Source organism: Pempheris klunzingeri, chromosome 15 (genome assembly GCF_042242105.1).
Source record: "Pempheris klunzingeri isolate RE-2024b chromosome 15, fPemKlu1.hap1, whole genome shotgun sequence".
NCBI lineage: Eukaryota > Metazoa > Chordata > Actinopteri > Acropomatiformes > Pempheridae > Pempheris > Pempheris klunzingeri.
This window is the reverse complement of record NC_092026.1, coordinates 16,740,464-16,762,612: the sequence shown is the minus strand read 5'-3', so window position 1 is coordinate 16,762,612 and position 22,149 is coordinate 16,740,464. Positions and strand designations below refer to the sequence as shown.

Sequence of the window (22,149 nt, the reverse complement as noted above, 5' to 3'; positions counted from 1 at the left end):
ATTTTTGGAGTTCACTGTGCTGTTAGTAAGCAAGTTTAGCAACAGATACAGGTTCAGTTTTATCAACCAATAACAATTCTCAGAAACCATGTTTGAGAAAGATCAATTAAAGAGAAGAATGATAACAGTGGCTGTCTGATTTAATTCTAAACAATCTGATAGAGCAGTGTACCTACCGAAAACTATTAATGTTGTGCATGTGGACATTATTACTGTTACTAGCTTGTTAGTAATCTAAGCTCCTGCTGCAATTAGGACACAATTAAACTCTGCAGAATCAGACAGAATCTCCTTATAGCCTCTGCTGGTCAGAGTCACAACAACACACACAGACTTGCTTTCACTGTAGATTGCTGTTATTCATTTCACAGATACACTCAGATCATAAAACAAGAATAGTAACTCATTGCCGTCATCTTTGCACCATAGTACACAATTGACCAGCTCTACATTATACAATACACCCATCCTCCTAGCACTGCTTCAGTAACTAATATGTCACTTTCCCTCTCCCTCCCTCTCAACCCCCACCCCTCCCCATAGAGTGAAAACAATAACAGTACATCCACACATTGGTTCCCCTTTTAGTTCACGGACTCGTCTGGACACAGAAACATGACCGAACGAGATCAGGGGATTGTGGGATCTGTATCGGGGCTCTGCTGAGTACACATGTCCAGTTTCATGTAGCGCTTGAGGACCAGCATTGAGGTTCTTAGATAAGAAAAGGGTATCTGTACAGCAGGGGGTCCCCTTTTGGTCATGGCTGGGAATGTGATGGGAAAGAATAGGTTTGGAGGAGGAGGAGGAGGAAGAGGAGAACGACGAGTCATGAAGTACGAAAGCTCAGCTTTTGTCAGAGGTGAGAGAGGGGGATCGAGGAGACAGGGTGGAACACAATTGTGATGATGAAAAAGAAAACAGATGGGTGCAAACCTGCTCATTTCATGGAAAAAATCCCTATATAAAATAAATGAATAAAAGTAGCAACAAAAAACACATTCATCCATAATTTGATACATAATATGGTAAAAATAAATGATGAGGAATAACATGATTCATTGTGGAGAAGGGGACTACGACAGGTGTGTTCGGAGAATGGGGTTCAGTCAATCCTCTGAGCTTGACGAGGAGTCGGAGTCCTTCTGTGCTATGATGACATCGTCCAATAGCGCCTCTTGATCCGAGCTGTCATAGTCACCTTGGGAAAGGCTGTCGCCGCCCTCGATTTTAACGTCAAAGTCCGGACTGGTGAGGAAGTGATGGGAGGTCTCCAGGTCCTCCTCATCCATCATGTAGGCTCCATCTGAGACCAGAGTCTCCTCCTCAACTCCATCCAGGTTGGGGTCCTCAGGGGTGGGCTCTGGAGTGTGGTGATGGTGATGGTGGTGGTGGTGATGACGGCGCCGGCTTTTCTTCGGGATCTCTGAGTGCTCGGTCAGCAGGCGGTGGAAGAGGGTGTCAGGCACAAAGCCCTGTGAGAAGAACAAGAGTTATTAGAAAAGAGACAAAGAGAAGAGTCTCTCTGCTGATGCTGTGGTAACCACAGTTCCACCAATTCAGCCAAATTAACTATTATATCTTTGATCAACTTGTAAATCTCTCAAAGAACAAACCTTCGTTTTACCCAAATTTAAACTGTACTTTAAAAATTTTTTGAAAGCTAGACCTCAACCCTTTTAGCAGGTAGCGACAGCTACATTTTTCTACTAAATAGGACACAATCAAAAAGTAAACAGGCACATTTTGACACAGCAAAGTTTTGTAATAGAATATCTTGAGTACTGACAGATTTCCGAACAGTTTCAGACCACTCGGGTGCTACAGCATTATCAGGATTCTCTTCCAGATATTCCCTCAGGTCTTGCAGCATTGGACAAAAAGCAGCTCCGACCTGCAGAGGAGAAACATTTGGATGTTCGACTGTCAGCAGGAGATACGACGACCAACAAACCCAGTGTATGATAGCAATTATTACTGCATGTCTCACCTTTTTTCCTGTCCTCATGTTTATCACTTTCACCTTCTCGCTGCCCGTCAGGGCTTTATCTGCCCTCCTCCTCCTCTTCCTCTTGCTCCTGTTCACTAGAAGCTGAGCAAACAAAACAAGTTTGGTGTCAAAGCAAAGACACAGCTTAGACATTGTTGCTTTGTTTTTTAAACTAGGACAGGGCTTCATTATAAGCAGGGTAATCTCAACTGACAATGAACCGTTGTCCTGTCACATAACTGCTAAGTGTCATGGATGTACCTCCAGCATGTCTCCTTCCACCTCATAATCTGGGTTCTCCTTCAGCCAGGTGGGGGGGTCCCTGCGCCGAGGAGTGCGCTCCAGTGGATCGTGGAGTCCATCTGGGTCTGATAACTACAAGAAACACAGACAAAAGAAATTAGCAAACAAAATAAAAAGGCAGTTCTGCTTTTACATCAAACTCCTCCTGCACTATAGAGGACCATGTAAACCTGACACATGTACCTCTTGGTCCTTGCGCCTCTTGCGGCTGCTCTCTCCCCCAGACCCATTGGGCATCAGGGCCTGCTTAGAGAAGGTCAGCTTCAGCCCCTCCTCCTGACAGGACGAGAGTCAGAGAGGCCGCTAATTTAGCCATGACGTGCACACCACAGCTGCACCCTGTGGTGTCTGTTTTTGATTTGAAACACTGTATGTATGAAAACCTCTCAGCCTCATACAGGTCAAATCTTTATATTAGCGAATAAAAGCATCATTTTATCCTCCACTGTATTCTCACCTTGAGGAGCTTGACGGTGAATTCACCATCCTCTCCCTCTGCCCCTGGGCCACCAGGCGTGCTGGTGGGTTTACGGATGACCCTCGTGTAGGCCATCTCGTCTCCCACCAGCTCTGAGCTCGGGTGGAGCTGAGCCTCAGACACGTAGCGTCGCCCTGAGGGCCACTGACCAGTCAGCACCAGCGTACACAAGCTGTCCAGACGGTTGATCAGCACGCGGTCCTGAAACAGAGAAGGAGCTCCTTGTGTCAGTCATTCACAATAAGAATAAACACAGAAGACGAATGAAATCTGAACCAACATAAATTTAGTAAACTGTACTTACCTTAGGCCAATCCACCCTGAGAGGGTCAGGAGGAGGAATGCCATCCTGGGATGGAGTCATGGAGAGTAAACTATTGTCTTCATCCGCATCACACAGCTTCATGCCTGCTAGGAGAAAAAGAGAAAATACTTTTAACTTGTTTTTTTTTTTTTTTCCTTGTGACTTTAAACATGTTTCACTTTAACTACCAACTTACCTGCTTCCACCTCTTCCTCACTCTCTCCACTGTCATCACTGCTGCCTGATCGTTCGGACGACGATGAGCCAGAATCGGAATCTGAATCGGAATCTGACCCACCCTCTCCCTTCCTTCCTTCTCCCGATTTTCCGACCCTCCCCCTGCTCCTTTTCAAGCTCCAACCCTGCCCTCGCGCCTTGCTGTCATGGTGACTCAGGGGCGTACTCTGCAGGTCAGCGCTAATCTGACCTACAAGCAACCGGGCGTCGTCTTCAGCTCCCTCCTGCTTCACACCAGGCACGTCCTCCTCAGTCTTGGGCTGGATGAGGGGCATGACGGGTAGTGCCTGAGGTGGAGGTGGAGGGGGTGGGGCCTGCTGGTTCTGGATGAACTCCTCCCGGGCCAGACTGAAGGTGAACTGTGGGTCTGAGTAGATGGAGAGCTCAGTGCGGCTGACACCGTGTAGTGCAGCGGCAAGCATCAGCTGACGGTCGTGCTCCGGTATATTCCACCATGCGGGCAGCTCTGAGCTGGGCGGAGCCAGAGGAAGACGCTCCTCTAGGGAGGGGTGGGGCAGGACGCGCTCGCGGAGGCGGCGCAGGAGGCTAATGCGGTACAGGGTTCGGGAAGCACGCTCCTCAGTTATGGGAGCCACAGTCTGAGCAGGCTCTGGTGGATCTGAGCAGGATGAGAGAAGAGATGTTATGTGACTAGACACTCAAGATGCTCTGCTTAAAAAAAACAAAAAAAAAACAACCTGTAATTTAACAAAAAGAGAATAAAAGCCTGGATTTACCAAAGATGACCCAAGCATAAAATGTGCAAAAATGTATTTTAAACCCAATTATTTTATATATTACATCATTATTATATGCTATATATTATATGTTAAGCCCCCACAAAATCAAAACTCCTCCACACAACTGCTGTTCAAGAAGCCAAGCCGAGTCTACTGTGACAGTCAGAGTAGAAATTACCTTCACTGCGGCCTGGGCGCAGGTGGCAAACTCTCCGGCACATGGCAACAAAAGAGCGGAAGTATCGACTGAGGCTCTCATCTGTTTTTTTATCCAGACGAGCAAATGTACGGAAGCGGTTCCAGTCAAAATCAGTGTCTCCACCCTCGGGAAGACCAGGCTCCTTTTTCATCTTTTCTACTCCAAAAGTCGACACCACACGGTAGAAGTCACATTCTTCCCGACGTGTCCACCTGGGATAAAGACAGAAGGCAAGTGACGGATAAGAAGGAAAATATTAAATAGCTGTTTCCACTTAAATAAAATTAAAAAATATTGACACATCCCTAAAAATTCTGTTGAAAGACTCCTCTAATACCATTAGAGGTATGCAAAGTTGCTTTCACTCCACTAACTGTCCATATTTCCACTTACAGAAGTGCAGGCAACCAAGAGTGGAAATACATGGATCAGCATCTTCGAAAAGGTAAAGGAGTTCTTCACCTCTAGTAGCCATTACACCTCACTATTCCACTTCTTAACAGGAGGCTGCAATCCGCAAGGATATGCAGTAATGTGCCCACAAAGGCAGGGAAGAGGAAGACTGCTTTCTAACATGAATGAAAGTGTCGATTTTTTCAGAAAAATTGGCTTTGCAAGTGTTTTTTTAAGGAGGGAAATGCATTGACCAAAGAACTATGTATTTTGGTGGGAAACAATGTAAACATATGAAAAAAGAAAACTCCACAGGAACCCTTAAGTGTTGACAATGTAAGAATTAGACGTGCACAAACTCATAAACCCACTCATAGAATAATAAAACACTTTACTTGAGGCAATTAGTTTAGTATACGCTGAATTATAATCAGAGGTTGTTTGCAGCACTGGAGATGGAAACAATGGAAAATAATGCAACAGCAGTGTACCTCTGTTGGCGTTCCTGCCGTGCTATCTCTTTCAGCTTGCTGGCCTGTTCACACCGCCTGCGCCTGCGGTCACCCTTTGCCTCTGCTTCAATCTTCAGCTGCTCCTGCCTGTAGGTGCGTTGGTAAGCTGTGATCAGCCGCCGTAACCGCGCTGTAAGCGATGAGCTGGAGGGCCAATCGCACGTGCCACTCTGGCTGGATACGCTTTCTGTGATCACTGGCCCCGTCTTGTCTTCCACAGAAATCTCATCATCCACGTTCATGGAGTCGGGCTGGAGCACAAGGTCACACAGAGACTCATTAAAATGTTCATCACTGTTGCTTAGTTCCAAAATATTCAGTCTATATTTAAGAAATATTCATCTTCATCTTCGTCTTTGCAAATCAAATAGTCCAGGCAGAACCACTTCAATGTCATGTTTCAGATTCATACCTCCTCAAAAAGATCTTTGGCGTGTCTTGATGCAGGTTTGAACTCTGGGTCCTCTGAGTATTTATCATAGTCAGCACTAAACAAGACAAAAAAATAAAGCACCATTAAGGGTGAAACATTAAGTTAATTCCAACCATTTGATTCAAGTTTAATGACAAGAAAGCTTTAAAACTGAAATGTGAAAATGTCCCTTTTAACAAGTCTGCTATAAATCTATGAGCAAATACATTTTAACTGGCCGTTACGTCAGGATCACTTACTCATCTCCCAGCTCAGTGTCACCAGTGTGCTGCTCAGCATCAATGGCCTTGTCATCAGGCCGACCAACTCTCTCCAGGAAGCAGAGGCAGGGATCAGCACGCATAGTGGTGTACATCTCGTAGCCTGGGAACACAGATAAAGGCAAAAAACCATGCTCAACAAATTATGCTATTATTATACAAACTTTAGATTTGAGTCAACTGGAGCAGTTTAACTAAACAATGGTGTCATGAGCTTATGTAGAGAGAAAACCTACCATGTTTAAATACGCCAGCCAGCAGAGAGCGGTCTGCCTCACTATCCCACCATCCAGCAGGTACCTCCTGCTGCTCCATCTCAGGCATCCAGATATCAACATCCCTTTAAAATAAAATGCGTGTCATACTGTGTTCAAGTGTATCATAATGAACTTCAGTAACCAAGCCTGTGAGTGTGTGTGTGTGTGTGTATCTGTATTTGGTTACTGTACAAAGGACAGTAATGGATACCTGATGTCAGCCCCTTTCAGGACAGAGTCGGCATGTTCGCCAATCACCTCCTGTTTCAGGTAGTAGAGCATACGCACCCTCAGCAACACCCTGCAGTGAGAGAGGAGAGGTTTTAGTGTTTCAACGTGGATGACGATGCTTTCATGTGTACATACACAGCAACACACAGCTGGTTGAGCTTCACTGACTTGTTGCACTGGTGCTTGAGGTGTTTGCGGTAGCTGTCGTCCAGAAGCAGGGTGTCCGGGTTGTACTTGCGGATCCACTCCACCTTCTGAACATCAAATGTGCTCTGGGCCTTTACCCTCTTGCCCTTCCTGCCTCTTGGAACAGGTATAGACAAGCCTGAGCAGAGAAAAAAAAATGATGCAGTTAATTTCAGTTATTTATATACAATACAAGAGGTCATCAGGGTGCACTGACATTGACTTTATGAGAAAGGCCATGGATCAAATGGGAATGTGCTTTTACTGCTCCAAACAAACATATTTATCTCCTCTTCCAGTTTGAGAAAGTTGACGTCCGATTTAAAACATTCTGTGAGTGTGCAACCCCTACCAGAGTGGTTGAGTAGTGTTTGGGGTTCGCGCCCATTCTCTGGCGGTGTGATCAGCTCCCAGATGAAACTCTTGATGTTCTCATCTCCACGGTAGTGGAGAAGACAAAAGACCAGGATGACGCGACATATTGTCTCCACGTCACGCTCGCTCAGACGACGTTTACATCTAGCATGGGACAATATGTCCCTCCAGCGACCCCAACTGGACAACGACAAAATAAAAAATAGAATTAAGTGAGAACAAGGGGTAAAGACTATAAACTGATGAAAAAAAATTACATCTTGCACATAAAATGTTAAGCAAAGTCTATGTACCCATAGACAAGCAGGTGTTTTTCCACTCGGAAACAGTCTGTGCGGCCGTAACCCCCTCCACTGTGGCGGTCAGAGCGTCGGGAGGCACGCGACTGTCTGGAATTGGCCGGTGGATACTCATCGTCACTGTCCAGATCAGAGAGGTCTCCACCTTCACCTCGTAAACTGGAGTACTGACGGGTCTGCTTGCGGACTCTGGGCGTGTCGATCACAAGGGTGTTCTGTGGGGTGAGAGTAACTTTGTCAATTACATAATACTGCATGTAATTTGTACTGTAGAACTGCAAGACTTGGATACCTTTCATCAAAAAAAGACACCTTCTACTTACTTTTCTGTTGATGGAGTCCATGTCTATGTCTGCCTTCTTTGCCCACTTCTGCCAGAATTCAGGGTCATCGAGGGCAATGTCATTGCGGTTCTCAGAGGCCACAAAGCTGGCCTTCGAGAACGTGGAGCCCTTGCCCTCGCTCTCGATGGTGATGGTGGTGGCTCTTCGCTGAAGGATCTGGTCAATGTCCTCCTCACAGAAGCGACTGCCTTCATCATTCTCGTCCATGATGGCAGCGTAGGCTCCCTTTCTCAGCAGGTCCTCAATCTCCTTCTTAGAAAACTGCTGGATCTGTTCAAGGCAACACAGAGACCCACTTACACAAGTGACCCAAACTGGATTGAGCAAATTGTTTTTCAAAATGAAGAAGATGTAAAACACCTGACAAACCTAAAAATGACCCGGCAGTTTAGTTACTAGTTCTTACCCCGTTGACGCTGCTGTCTTTGTTGCCACTCATGCTCTGCAGGACAGCACGGTCCAGGCCAAGTTTCAGACTTGCTTTATCCAGCATCTCCCTCTCGTAAGAGTTCCTAGTGATCAGACGGTAGACCTTCACAGCCTTTGACTGGCCAATACGATGACACCGTGCTTGGGCCTGATAGAAGAATGAAAGACGGGTCAAAACAGCACCATTGTTAGACAAAAATGGTTCCAGGTTTTGAACTTAGTTTGTAAAATAAAGTAAAATAAAGGTAAAGATGGTTTCTTGTACTTGCTAACTCACTGAATTAACTTTATACCAGACAGTAAAGCACAATGTTGTACCTGCAGGTCATTTTGAGGGTTCCAGTCAGAGTCAAATATAACACAGGTATCGGCAGCAGTGAGGTTAATACCCAGACCACCAGCGCGGGTACACAGCAGGAAGACAAAGCGGTCTGAGTCAGGCTTGCTGAAACGATCGATGGCAGCCTGTCGTAGATTTCCACGTACTCTGCCATCAATTCGCTCATAAAGGTATCTGTAAAAAAAACAGCCAACATACATTAGATTATTGCATCACACAAGTCCTCATAATGCTTAACTGATAAGGCCATAATGGTTCAAAGTTTTTAATAATTGCATTGCAGTAACATTAAAATACACCCTGGTACTCTTACCTCTTGTTAATGAGGTAGTCCTCCAGAATGTCTAAGCAGCGCACCATCTGGGAGAAGATGAGCACTTTGTGGCCACCAGCCTTGAGGCGAGGCAGCAGCTTGTCCAGTAGCACCAGCTTGCCAGCTGACCGAATCAGGGCCTGCAAATGGAAGTCAGGAGCCATGGGGTCATACACCTCCCGCAACTCCGCTACGATCTTCTCCTCTGCGCCTGGACAGGAAAGAGAGACAGATAAATTCTATGAAGCTATGCAAAATATGCTAGTTTGTCACAAGTGGAAAAGAACTGATCTACTGTGCAGCCTTAATGATGCATATTTGCGAATCAAATTCATCATCAACTTAAGTAAAATATTACTATTTATTTAATATTACATTAACAGTTCACTTTAATGCCTCACTTTTTCTGAATGAGAACAGCTACAACATCTCATCAAAAAATGTATTATCTAACCCATTGGCACTTGAACACTAGCTAGGTTGACCAGTACAGACAGTCGGTCCACGACAGTAAAACATCTAAATTTGGCTTCCTACATGTGATCACTTGGGGGATGACTTTGCAACACATTTAACCTTGGCAGAACAGCTATTACTGTGTGAGAACACAAAATCAGATTTTATATGATCACCGTCTTGCGTGTAATCATATTAGAGTCATATTACTGCTGACTGTGACGGTTAATTATGACATCTCCAAAAATAAATTAAACAAGTGGTAATTGCATTATTTGTCCATTTTGATGTACAGTTTATATTCATGTAGCACATGTTATGCAATGACCTATGAAGCTGACTGCTCAGCACTGTCCAAACCTGCAGCAAGTACAGCTCAGACTGCTTTAGAGAGACATTCCACCTCTGATTTAACAAACTCACTCTCCAAAATGGCACCAAATAAATACAAACTACAATGTGTAGTTTAATTTGTAGTTTTCTTCAGACAAAAGACATGTTAGCACTTGTGAATTGGCCTTTAAATGATTACAAGGACAGTGTGTCAAATTCAGACCAGTTACTAATGGAAATAGATGTACAGCTGTGCAGTGTTGAATCTGAATATAAATGGAGGCCTAATTTAAACATATTACCACTGGATGCAGAAGACAGAGTTCATATTGTGATGCTATACCATTGATGAGGTAGGGGTGGTTGCAGCACTTGCGTAGCTCCATCATAGTGTTGAGCAGGTTGGGCACATTACTGTTACTGTTCGCCCCTAAACTGAGGAAACTGAAGTTCCTCTCCAGGATGGCCCGGTAATACTTCTTCTGGACATCTGTCAACTCAACCTGAGAGAAAGGACAGTCAAAGAAACAAATTGTTGCCTTATGCATGTCATCCAAATCCCCTCACACAACAAGTGTTTACATTGGATGTGCACTATTGATACTGACCTCAATGATGGTCTCCTGTTTGGGTGCCAAGTTCTTCTCAACATCCTCTTTGAGCCTTCGTAGCATCATCGGCTTCAAGATGGCCTGTAGCTTCTGAACCTGTGGATGCAGAGGGGAAAAAAGAAATTAGAAAATGACTCAGTGGTGGTAAAATGTGCAGATGCATAAGACAAAGATTATTGTTAGGAGTGTGTCAGTGCCAACACGAGTGCATATTTCACACCTGTTCCTCCGTTTTGAGGTCTCCAAAGTCTCTGAGGAATTCAGTCTCAGAAGGGAACTGAGCAGGCTCCAGGAAATGAAGCAGACTGAACAGTTCTTCCACAGTGTTTTGGAGAGGAGTGCCGGTCAACAACACCTTGTGTTCCTAGGAGAAAATACAGAATACAAATAAGGAAACGCAACATTTTTGATGAAATTCAAACTGCATGTATTGCTAGATGCCCACCGGACATCCTGTTATTCTCTGCACATTTCACCCTTGGTGAAATCCACATTCGGCTGTGGTCCACTCACCAGATCCAGCATTTTCAAGCTGTCCAACAGCTTACAGTTGCGATTCTTAAGGCGGTGAGCCTCGTCAATGATCACACAGCGCCAGGAGATCTCCCTCAGCTCTGGGCAGTCAGACAACACCATCTCAAAGGTTGTGATCAGGGCGTCAAATTTGTACGCACCTGGGATCAAGTGCTCCTATAGACAGAATGATAAGTTTCATAAGACACGTTTACCATCAGTTACTTTTATTAACAACAACATCAACAACCATAGTCAGAAAATCCACCTTATCATCCTTGCAGTACATCTCGTACTGCTGGATCATCTGTCGGCTGGCCAGGCTGCCGTGGTAGACGATGGCGTTCATCTGGGTCCATGTAGAGAACTCCCTCTCCCAGTTGGTGATGGTGGAGAGGGGAGCGATGACCAGGAAAGGGCCTTGGATGTTGGCGCCGTACACCTCGGACAGCAGAGCGATAGACTGGATGGTCTTCCCCAGACCCATCTCATCTGCCAGGATACAGTTCTGCCTGAGAGACAAGAAACAGGGATCAATTAGTGAGTACTTGGACGAAGCAATCAATGAGCCGAATTCGAAAAGAACTAACGTTTTCCAGAATGTATATGACACACTGCTTACTTTGTGGTGTCCCTTCATATTATGCTCTACTGCGACCTAATTCTTCAGTCGCACCTGCTACTACTTTGATTACAGCACGCTAGCCAGTAAAACAAATCCAGTCTGACTGCAGCTTCAAAATGCAGCAGGTGACCATGGAGTGCAGTATTTGCCGTGTGAGATAGATACCTGTTGTACCAGTTGAAAAGCAGCCAATTCACTCCTTCAAGCTGGTACTCTCTGAGTATGTTGCCATTCTTGTACTCTCTGGACTCCTCCAACTTCTTCCATGAACTGGCTGGTGGCCGAGGCTGAGAAGAGAGAGAGAAAGAAAAATTAATGATAAGACAAGAACACAAGAAGCATGCCTATGCTTGTTATGTTATACAGGTTCCTGACAAACATAACCATATGTTTTTTTTTACATCCACAGTCCCATAGCTGGGAGGGAATTTGCATATAGTTTCCAAACCTCTCTCCACCCCTCCAGGTTGCGGAAATAAACAAGTCAAAACTGTTCCTGACCATCTTCCACTTGACTGCTCACCGTTCTCTTCAGGCGAGGTTGTCGGTTTTGGATTTTGCTGAACTCTTCGACCTTGCCCTCGTCCACGTCTTCCTTTAGTTCCCAAGTGGCGTCTTCATAAGGTAGTGAGCACCACTTCACCAAGTAGTAGATAACAGGCTAGAGGAATAGGTGAAAGCAAGTCTGTAACTACTGCAAACATGTGGCTACATAAAAGAGGAGAGGGTCATATTTCTGAGTTGAGCTACAAAGCCAGGAGAGGAGCAAAAAGGGATTTATTGACAAGTCCTGGTCTCTCACCTCGCCATTGTCCTTGTCCACGCTGTGGGAAACATCCAGGATCCTGTCCACCTCTACATAGTCTGGATTGAAAGACTCCTCGTCCTATAGAAAATCACAGGGTCAGAAACGGTAGATATATGTACAAAGTTGTACTTCAAAAAGCTGATTTAAACCCTAAAATAGGAGGTTTCAGCATGTGCCTCCCTCTCACCTCCTGGAAGAGGTGCCTCATCTGAGCATGTTTGGTCTTGAATCTCTTGATCTTTTGATGGATCCTCTTATCTTTCTCCAGCTGCTCCAGACTGGCCCACTCACAGTGTAAGTACGAACTTAGAACAAGAAAGTCAAGTTTTACTTATTTTGATGTCTCCTCAGAAAATAAAAATAGCCAAAGTTATTCACTGAGATATTTCAACTTACTAGTTCTTGTATTTTACAAAGAATTCCTCAACATTGACATACTGGCCCTGGGTCACCTTGAAGAGAAGAGCAGTTTTTTTGGCCTTATACAATTCTCAAAATTACATTTAACAAAAGAAAATGTCAAAGAATTGTAGTGAATAAATTAGAAAAATTGAACAAACTTACATCTTTCTTAGTTATCCTCATAGACAAAACTTTGTCTACAATGGCAGCATCTTCCTCACTTGGGTTTTCCTGTAAAAGGAAAAAAATAATGATACATTAAAACACTGTTGACCTACACACCTTCTTCCTCTGAGAATTGAAATCCAACATCGCAAATGCACATTATCCATAATCAGCAAACCTGCTCAATTTTATTATGCATCCATGCCTTAAGGACAGTCCTTTCAATCTCACCAGATGAAAAATACCTCTTATAACACAGTAGTTCTACACTCACCACAAAGAACTGCATGCTTGGCTGTCCGTCACCATCCAGCTCCACTTCCTGTTTAAGCTGGGCTGCTGTCCCGCCACTGATGGAGGCCACAGCTGCCGCGGTTGTAGTAACATCTACGTCTTCCTGCTCATCTTCGTCATCTGTTATCTTGATATCCAGGTCCTCTGTGTACTTCTTCCTCTTCACCACGCGATTGGAGCGCCTCTTCTGGCCAAAAGAGAGGCTTAAGTTGAGTGTGTGCGAGGAGATGAAAACAGAAATCCAGACGGGCACACACCACAATGTAAACAGTGTGTGAAATGAGAACAACACAAGTGTCCAGGAACCACTGTGATACTCAGGCCTGCAGGCTGGGCACCACTAGATGTAGGTTTGGTCGTTTCATGCTACCTGACCATTTATCTACATTTAAACACTAGCAAGCATTAACAATTAGCACCCTGCTGCTGTGCACACAGCCATAAAACTTCAAAATTAGTCCATACAGCCTTCTTGCTCGTTCTGATGTCAAATGTCAGAATACGTGTCCTGATTAGTACAACCATAAAGTTTTCCTATGCAAAAACACTGAAGCTTGTCACATTTTAACAAAAGATGAGCTTTAATGACACTCAGCCTCCTGGATTTCACACTGAAGCAGTAACAGAGCTGTGTGCTTTGTTATCGATTGTGTTGACACAATTTGGGGGAAAAGTATCCTGATCTGATATGTGACCATGCATGAGTTTGTACCGTGATCAAGTCATCCTCCAGTGCAGCAGGTGAGGCTGGACTCAACTCCCCATCAGAGTGGTCAGAGGACGCGTTTCTCTTTCTTTTCTTTGCTCCCACTAGAGTAATAGTGCTGTTGGGGAGGTGGAGGGAGAGAGGAAAGACGGACAGAATTAAGTATTGTTTTCTATAGGGCTATATCCAAACACAGTGAGATGAGTCACATTCAAATGATTCCATCTCTCATATACAGATCACTTACTTTGTCTTGGTCTTGCTTTTGCTCTTGTTCCCAACCCCAGGTATTACTGTCACTCCAGTTGTTCCACCTGGTGTCTTCACTTTGCCCTTTTTGTCTGCCCCTCCTGAGGTTTTGGGTGTCGTTCCTCCAGCTACAGGACTTTTCTTCTTGCTTCCTCCTCCACTGGTCTTTTTCTTAGCAGCAGACACCACAGTCAAAGTGCCCCCCGTTTCTGGGGATGTCTGTGTGGTTGGAAGCTCATCCTGGTTCAGGACTCGGGGCAGGTTCTTCTCACCGCGTGCTTTGGCCCTGGCTATAGCTTCAGCCACAATACGGTTTGCTTTCTCCTGCTTGCACAGGATCTCCACTCGTCGCACAGAGGCAGGCTCGCCAGGGGCCTTGGTGATGCGGATGGCCTGGGACGGCGTGGTGGTTGTAGTAGAGGGGCCTGCAGCCGACGTGCTGATGACCTTCACCACAGACACTGTACCACCAGCCGAGGTTGCTGTGCTTGTCTGAGTGAAGGAGAATGTTTGAAAGTAAAGAAAGGTTTCTGCATTTTCTATCACATCTTATAAGAAAAGCCTCTAATGTCCATGCACATCTGTAGGTCTACCTGTGGCTGCAGAAGCATTTTGAGTGGCACTGCAACTCTCTGTCCTCCTTGGCCCTGTGAGATCTGTAGCACCTGTGGGCTGCCAGTATTGCCAGCTCCCGAGACCAGCTGGTACTGCCAGAGTGAAAGGAGAGACAGGTCAAGTCACAGTCCCTTTTAAAAATAATCACAAAAGTAGATCAGAAAAGCCAATGAACAAAATGTCCGATTAGATGTAACACAGTGCCCTGCGTGTTTTAGTTGTTTACCTGCTCCAGCACACCTGATTCAAATGAATGGGGCGTTATCAGGCCCCTGCAGAGCCTGATGATGAGCTCATCATTTGAATCAGGTGTGTTGGAGCAGGATGACATCTGAAAGATGCAGGCCAGGACTGAAAAATCACTGGATGTAACACAGCAAGCAGTTACAGTTTATGATCTGTCTGGCAGCATTTTAAAGAACACTCAGACATTTTTTGAAATCTGCTCGTTTGGCATCTTATCAACAGTCAGATAGCAGTAGCAATTTCATCCTTGTGCTTCAGTACAGTTATATTTTTGGCTTGACAGCTTTCAAGTTGTGAAAGACACCTACAGAGCTGGGCTCACTATGTCCAAACTTTAAGTTCAGCTAGGCTTAACACTTCCTGGACCAAGCGCTGTTCTAAATGCAGACAGATCAAACTGTTGCTGGTCTTTTCATCGCTAACACTGGACAAGACGGAAAACAAACATATTTCCCAAAATACTGCCACGCTGCTTTGAGGTTGCAAATACAGCCATGCCATCATAAAACAATTTTAAAAAACCAAACTAAACAGAAACACCCCAAAGATGTAAACATATACCTTAAATAACTTAATAATTTACTTGTGTTAAGTGAAGCATTATTTGGAGGATATGTAACTTTTAAGAGCCAACAATCAATTGACTGTACTGCTACATATATAAAGAATCACACTGATGTTTTTTAAAGACAAAATGAAATCTGATTTAACATTCCTACCATTTACCTCCCATTTTTTCTGAACTTTCCAACCTCACTGCATCACATATGCATTGTGTCTTCATATGAAGTGCCGTTCAAGACAAATGCATGTCCTCATATAGCTGATAAAAGGAGCTTGCGTTAACAACATCTGCTAATGGATACTAGTTAGCAGAGCCCAGTGTGTGCCAGTGTCCAATGTTCATCCTTTGGACCGATCTCTCCCCGATACACAAAAAGTAGCCATTGTCATGTTATAAAACTATGACAGACATATTTGTTTTGGTAGCTAGAGACCTTTTGCCAACAACCAACATGTCACAGGGAGTCAGGTTCTGAAAATACCATTTGAATTAATCGACTCCTCTGGAATGGTTGAAAACTAGACATGTCAATCTTGACTGGATTTGGTAAATCTTTTTCTTCTATTATTAACAGTAACATTCAAAACCTTCAACTCCACTTTCCAATTGCTTCAATTGAGAACAACTGGCAGCACAGCATTTTATCAAAAAAAGACAACATCGGAGCTCAGAATAATTTGTCAAAAACAAAGAGGGAAAAGACATTACATATACAGCTGGAAAAAACGAATCTGATTAAACTAACAGGTACTTCCTCACTCGAAAAACACTTCTTTCTTACCTTAACTCCTCCTTGTTGGTTGGGCTGCTGCTGCACCTGCAGCTGAATTGTGAGGACTTTGGGCTGCCCTCCTGCCTGGCCTGCAGCCCGAGCCTGGGTGAGGGCTGCTAGCTGGCTTCCCTGGAGCACCAGTTTGCCTCCAGGGAGCTGACCCAGCACTAGTCTAGCTGGGGCCTGGGTCTGCTGCTGGCCTGCTTGGGCTGTCTGAACTTGCTGGACTTGTGTGACCTGCTGCTGGGCCGTAACAGCTTGACCTACTGACGCAGCAGAGCCAGCCTGGGAGGGCTGCTGGAGAACCAGGGTGATGCGCTTTGCTTCACCACCCTAGAATCAGATATACAGAATGAGACTCATGTCACACAGGAAAGAGACCGACCTAAAAACACAGCTTGTGAAACTCGGCAACAATGAGAAAACCATAAAACCAGTCCCAGCATCACCTGCTGTGCTGCAGCTGTCAGGGTGACACCTTGTAGTCTGCTGTGGCAGAGGAGGTGGTGCTTACCTGCGTTGGGGACTGCATGGCTGGCTGGAGCTGCACCTGGCCTTGAGCCTGGACCTGGATCTGGGCAGTCTGAGGCTGAACCTGGACTTGAGTTTGGCCTTGCGCCATTTGTGCTTGGGCCGGAATCTGCACCTGAACCGTCTGGCCTTGCGTCTGCTGGGGTATGGAGGTCAACAGCATCTGTTTCACTGGCCCGTTCGGAGACTGCAGCAGCCTTTGCACCCCTGCAGTACCCACCTTGACTTGAGCTTGTCCCGGGCTCGCCTGATTCAAGACTGCCCCCCCCTGCAGTATGGACATGCCAGGTTTAAGAGGAGTGCCAGACAACACACGGATGACCTTTCCACTGGTCTGGCCGGTGGCTCCTGATACAGTCTGCAGCACCTGAGCTTGACCCTGGGGACCTTTGAGAATGACAATTTTACCACCAGCCTGCTGTGTGATGGCAGCTAACTGCTGTGGAGTGAGCTGGTGAGTTATCTGTGTGAGCTGCTGCGTGGCGGCGGTGGTGGTGGTGAGGACCGGGGAGCTGGAAACAGTCAGAGGGGAGCTCAGCAGGACAGTGCTACTGGTGGCCACGCTAGTGTTGCTGACAATTGGTATGGGGGCCTGGACCTGGATCTGAGGTACAGTATCAACAGGGACAGGAGCTACAGTGGGAGCTGCAGCAATGGAAACAGTCTGAGCAGTCGCCACTGGCACTGGCTGCTGCGTAGGGACTTGAACGGGGGCGGGATCCAGGATGGCGGGAGCTGCTACAGGAACATTCAGGCCTGTGTTGACCGTGAACTCGGATTCGGATGGTGGGTCCACTTGGCCCAACGCCAGCTTAAGGGCCTCCTCCACGGGGTCTGAGGAGCCCTGAGAGAACGAGTCGTCCGGTAGAGCATCCAGGTTAAACAGGGGTGTGTCCTCAAAGAGGTCCATGATGGGATCTGCCATCTTGCCCACTCCACACAGGGAGACGGGCACAACGTTAAAAAGACTCCGAGATGGAAGCTAAATATTTGCAGTCCAGCTCTTCTCAACTTTTAAGTAGACAGCTGGTAAAAGAGGAGAAGCACAATTTAATGACTGACATTAATTAAACAGATATTATAGAAGCTCAAACCTTATTTGAAACCTGTCTAACACAAGTAACATTTGGTGTTCCTCATTCACTGGCTACTGTGTGTAAGTGTACAAAGGTAGCAAGAAGCAGACAGAAGATGGCAAACGTGGCACAAGTTAATCCTTTAACTTCTGGCTCTTGCCGCCTCCTCCTCAGCTCCAAATGTTCTTCTATGTTTTTATCACAACATCATTCACTTAAGTTTGGTTCCTAATGCATAAAGCATAGTTAACTAAATCACAGACAACCTTCACAGGAAGTCAAGTTTACTCTACAGTGAGTTAAGTGCATCACACCACCAAATCTTTTAACAACTATTAAGTTAATAAAAACAACTCTAAAAGAGATAAACTTAAGTATTAATAAGCTAATGGCTGCCACTTGTTTACACAAAAAAATTGTGTTTCAATACAACATCCAACTCATGGCCATCTTGCCCAGAAAACTGTTTCAATGCGATATTAAAAGGTTTAGAAAGACCGCTAAAGCTAGTTATGATTATAATATACACAGCTAGGCTACCCAGGGGAGATTCAGTGAATGGAAATAGTTGGTAGTGAAGTCAGACAAGGAGGGTACTGATGCTGGAGAAGCAGGATGCTTTCCTCTCTGGTCGTATTGCAGTCTTTCTCACAAAACCGTCGGCTAGCATTAGCTTGTACCGCGACCAAGATGTGCCTATTAATAAAGCGTGTGTGGCACCGAAAACATACCCAGACTTATAAACACGGTGTATTGTATGTTTGGAGACGTTACCTCGCTTCTCTGCCATTTACTACCAACCATTCAGTCTACCGGACTCCTTCAATCTCATCAACAAACCGGACCAAACCAAAGCAACGTGCCACAATAACCATTGCCCGTCAACGTTCAGACACGGGTTAGGCCGCAATACTGTTTCGGTTGGTCTGCGTCTATTTTTCGGCAAAAATACCTTAAAATAACCATCATATCCAGTGCCCTAACTCTCTCAGTAATAATTTCGGGGTGCTAAATTTACCTTTGCATCGACACACATGGCTTTCTCCGTCTCACAACACTGTACGATTACAGGAAACGGCCAGGGAAGAGCAGGAACTAACATTCTTGCCAGAGAAAGCGTAGAAAGCGTGCCCCTCGGATGCTATCAAACGATGATTGGTCCGTTTGCTCCCGAGCCGGCAGCATACGACTATTTCATTGGCTGTGCGAGCTATCCGTCACATGAAGGGACGCTTCTGGGCGGGATGAGAGCCGTAGTTCGGTTGAGAAAACAATAAATGCGGCCTAGCTGGGATCATTTGACTGAGTGATCTTCAACATTGCTGTTTTACTGCCGTCGACTGTGACATTGGAGAGCGGAGGCCTCTGAGAGCTGACTGGAGAAAGATAGACGGTGTTTTCATCAGCTCAAAGGGTTAATGGCGGGCACAACCCAACAGGCCTGTCTGTGAATGACACTCAGTTTTTTCTAGGGTTTTATTACATTGCTCACAGCTCAGGAATCATCTTCACCATTTGATATTGCTTTGTTACTCTATAAAAGTGTACAGCCATATCTCGTAGGCACATTGACGGGCTTTTCCCCGTTATTTTTGTTGATTATTATTTCATTTTGAGGTATCAATAACAGCTTTCTTATAGGTGCCAGTGGGATGACTAGTACGCTTGTAAGGGTGTTTCAGTTGTGTGTGTTTGGGGTTCTGTCGCCCTCTAGTGTCCACACACTGAAGTATCACTATTAGCTGCTCTCGCTGTTGCATTTTTTTTTTTTAGATATTCCGTTTTTATTCAAAGAATAAAATTGTTGTGTGGCATTCGGATTAATCATAAAGTAATTTATTAATTTAGAAATGTACACCATATAAGCCAACAATAAGCTGCATTAAAGAAAGTCTCACAACTAGATTTAGGTACAGGACCTCTCTTAAAAACAAGGCCCTAAGATCAGGTAATAAAGCCCACATGAAGGATCTTATCATGTCAGATATTCCACACGGCACAAAGAAATTACCGCACGGTGAACCTGCAGCTTTTGCAGTTCCTGTGGGGTCTGGGGCCCAAATCCAAGTTGCTCTGCCAAGTTGCCAGTCTTGATTTTCACATCACATTTACCATTTCTGTTCTCCTCAGCTTGAATGCAGCATATATATATAAATATATATATAGATATGACTATATATGAGCTGTGACATAAGATAGGTAAAAACAGGAAAAGACAAGTCAAGGCTCTAAAGTCACTATGGTCAGAAAAGTATACAACATGTCCACAAAGTCTCCCATCTACCATTTAAGTTTCTTCTTCTGCTTTCATGTGGCACCATGAACAAATGTCATGGTTCTCCATTTTGAGTACTCACTGGCCTGTCCTAAAATCATGAAAGTGTGATAGTGACATAAGACAGAGAGGCAGAGAAAGAGAGAGAGAGAGAGAGAGAGATGGTGGTCATGAACCAGGGAAGCGTAAATGACTAAATGTGACAGCACACCACACTTTATCCACTGCAGCCCTGCAGAGAGGAGCCGGCCTGCTCGCCAAGGCCTCCATCTGTCCACGGCCCTGCGAGGAGTATCCGCTATTCACCACACTTACGCTCTGCCCCATGCTGGTCTGCTCCGTCCACGCCAACGCCAACTCTGCTGGTGAGAGCTATATTTACAAACAGCTGCCGTGGCACTGGGTAGAGCACCAAAAGAGGAGGGAGAAATACTGTTTTACACAAGCAGATTAAACTATCAAACCCCTCACATGTTACAGCATTTACTCAGCTACTTTTGTAAGTTGATAGCAGTGACTCATAACATGTTATATCTCTTCAAATATTTGTGGAAAAGAAAACGTGACAATGCAGGCAAAAGCGATACACACTGAGTTGACTTTACATGACTTTATTTTGATATTTTCTTCTCGGTAGAAATTTCTGTGTAAATAAAAGCTTGTTGCAGGAGACTAACAGGCATATGGAGGAGCAGCAGTCATACAACACAGCAGAATAAAGGGCACGTTTCTCAGCTGGACAGGGTGCTGTGTGGAGCACAGCGGTGTTTCAAACATTTTGAATGAAAGAGAAAAAAGTAATTATAGCACAGAAGCCCACATTGCACATGGCCACTTTATAATTTTGTCACAATTAAAACATCTCCTATTCAAACCCAATATATATCTATACACAGAAACAGTGATTTTAATTTACAGATGAATCATGTTTACTGAATGTTTCGCCTCCTTTTCATTTGGTCTCACGTGAGAATGATCTTAATTTGCACAATCTTCATCTCATTTTTGCATAAAACACATCCTTTCATGCACTGCTATAAAGGGTTACAGACTGAAGCCTTCTCTTCGACCGCTTTTAATTTCTCTCTCATTTATCCTCAGTCCTACTCTATCCAATTCTCCCCCTATCGCCCCTCCGACACTTCAACCTCCTCTCCCTCCACCTTCCTCACAAGGGGAACACCAGGAACCCAGAGAAGGTGGAGTACTTCCAGCCTCCCATCAGGTTGCCTCTCTCCAGTCTGAGGTAGGCCTTGTCCCCCTTCTCCATGATCACCAGGCCGGCGTTAGTGGCAGCTTCTCTGGTCACATCCTGGTCCCCGGCGAAAGCTGAAATCATTGGCCAGCCGTTCAGCATCAGACTGACCTATGAGAGTGCAAATGAAGGGATCAGACAGCGTATGTTGATCCGCTGCAATGAACTCCATAAGTGTCATAGTCAAGGTGTCATACCTGAATAGTTTGTCTGTTGTAGGCCTTTACAACATGGAAGTTGAAGCTGTAAACGCCTCTTCTTGGTGCCAGGAAGACGCTGCTCTCTTGGTCAAAATGAGTGCCCACGTTCACTAAAATCTGACGAAACAGGAAGGGAGGGCAAAAATAAGGAAGGCGAGATGAGATGTCAAGTACTCATGAAGCTGCAAAGGCTTTTTAAGAAAAAACCCTTGGAAGGTGAGTGATAAACGGTGGAGCTGCTGTCAAAAGATTTCCACCCTAACTACAAATACACCTGCTCCCTCCAGGGTGATCATTCAGTTAGATCCCATACGTCTCCCAAAATACTGAGTTATATATTTATCCTAAATGTAATGTAATGCCCATCAAAAACTTCAGTGTTTATTTGATGAGCATTGTTGTCTCACAGTCAGAACTCGGATCATATGTCCATCTTATTGAAATATTTGTAATACAACTTTTGGAAAACTGTGTGCGTGGGGGAGGGCTTTATTCGAATTGCAAAACTGCTTATTGTAACAAGACACATAAGCAGTCACCGACTCACATTATCAAAGTAGATGATCATTGTGCGGTTGCTCATGTCTGTGGGCTCGTGGTTGGTCTGGCGGCTGGCGGAGAAGGCCACCCGGCCGGAGCCGGAGCGGACTGACATTCCCAGGGCATTACCGGCGGGCTCGGACGAAGGAGTGGAGTCACATACGACCAAGCATTTCCCCTCAAGGATGATGGGCTCTGTGTCATTCTGGCCCCTGGACTCCATCGGTCCCCACATCAGGAGCACAGCCAACAGTACGGAGAGGTCGAAGGTGACCAAGCTGGGACGCAT

The 22,149-nt window shown here is 45.2% G+C and overlaps 2 protein-coding genes across 5 annotated transcripts; both read right to left on the bottom strand.

Annotated features, from left to right (window-relative positions):
* Nucleotides 1-338: 338 nt before the first annotated feature.
* chd8 (chromodomain helicase DNA binding protein 8) lies at nt 339-18,670 on the bottom strand. Of its 4 annotated transcripts, none has more exons than XM_070844420.1 (39): nt 18,609-18,670; nt 16,498-17,540; nt 15,993-16,316; nt 14,379-14,492; nt 13,784-14,277; nt 13,543-13,654; nt 12,811-13,017; nt 12,534-12,602; nt 12,366-12,421; nt 12,157-12,274; nt 11,964-12,047; nt 11,685-11,822; nt 11,327-11,448; nt 10,805-11,048; nt 10,537-10,713; nt 10,244-10,387; nt 10,021-10,119; nt 9,756-9,915; nt 8,624-8,834; nt 8,289-8,484; nt 7,948-8,118; nt 7,521-7,811; nt 7,192-7,412; nt 6,876-7,078; nt 6,506-6,662; nt 6,318-6,407; nt 6,086-6,189; nt 5,829-5,952; nt 5,569-5,644; nt 5,136-5,407; nt 4,231-4,463; nt 3,272-3,931; nt 3,076-3,182; nt 2,751-2,972; nt 2,477-2,569; nt 2,252-2,365; nt 1,991-2,092; nt 1,790-1,894; nt 339-1,475 (listed from the first exon to the last, which is right to left on the bottom strand). In XM_070844420.1, the coding sequence occupies exons 2-39, from the start codon at nt 17,437-17,439 to the stop codon at nt 1,110-1,112; spliced, it is 7,722 nt and encodes a 2,573-aa protein (XP_070700521.1). In that variant the 5' UTR covers nt 17,440-17,540; nt 18,609-18,670; the 3' UTR covers nt 339-1,109. The 4 variants fall into 4 exon arrangements, with proteins under 4 accessions (XP_070700521.1, XP_070700523.1, XP_070700522.1 ...); XM_070844422.1 differs by having other exon boundaries at nt 3,076-3,179; XM_070844421.1 differs by having other exon boundaries at nt 12,811-13,014.
* Nucleotides 18,671-21,033: 2,363 nt separating this feature from the next.
* cbln12 (cerebellin 12) lies at nt 21,034-22,149 on the bottom strand. The gene is made up of 3 exons (XM_070844943.1): nt 21,868-22,149; nt 21,318-21,437; nt 21,034-21,231 (listed from the first exon to the last, which is right to left on the bottom strand). Exons 1-3 carry the CDS (start codon nt 22,147-22,149, stop codon nt 21,034-21,036), a joined length of 600 nt encoding a protein of 199 aa, XP_070701044.1.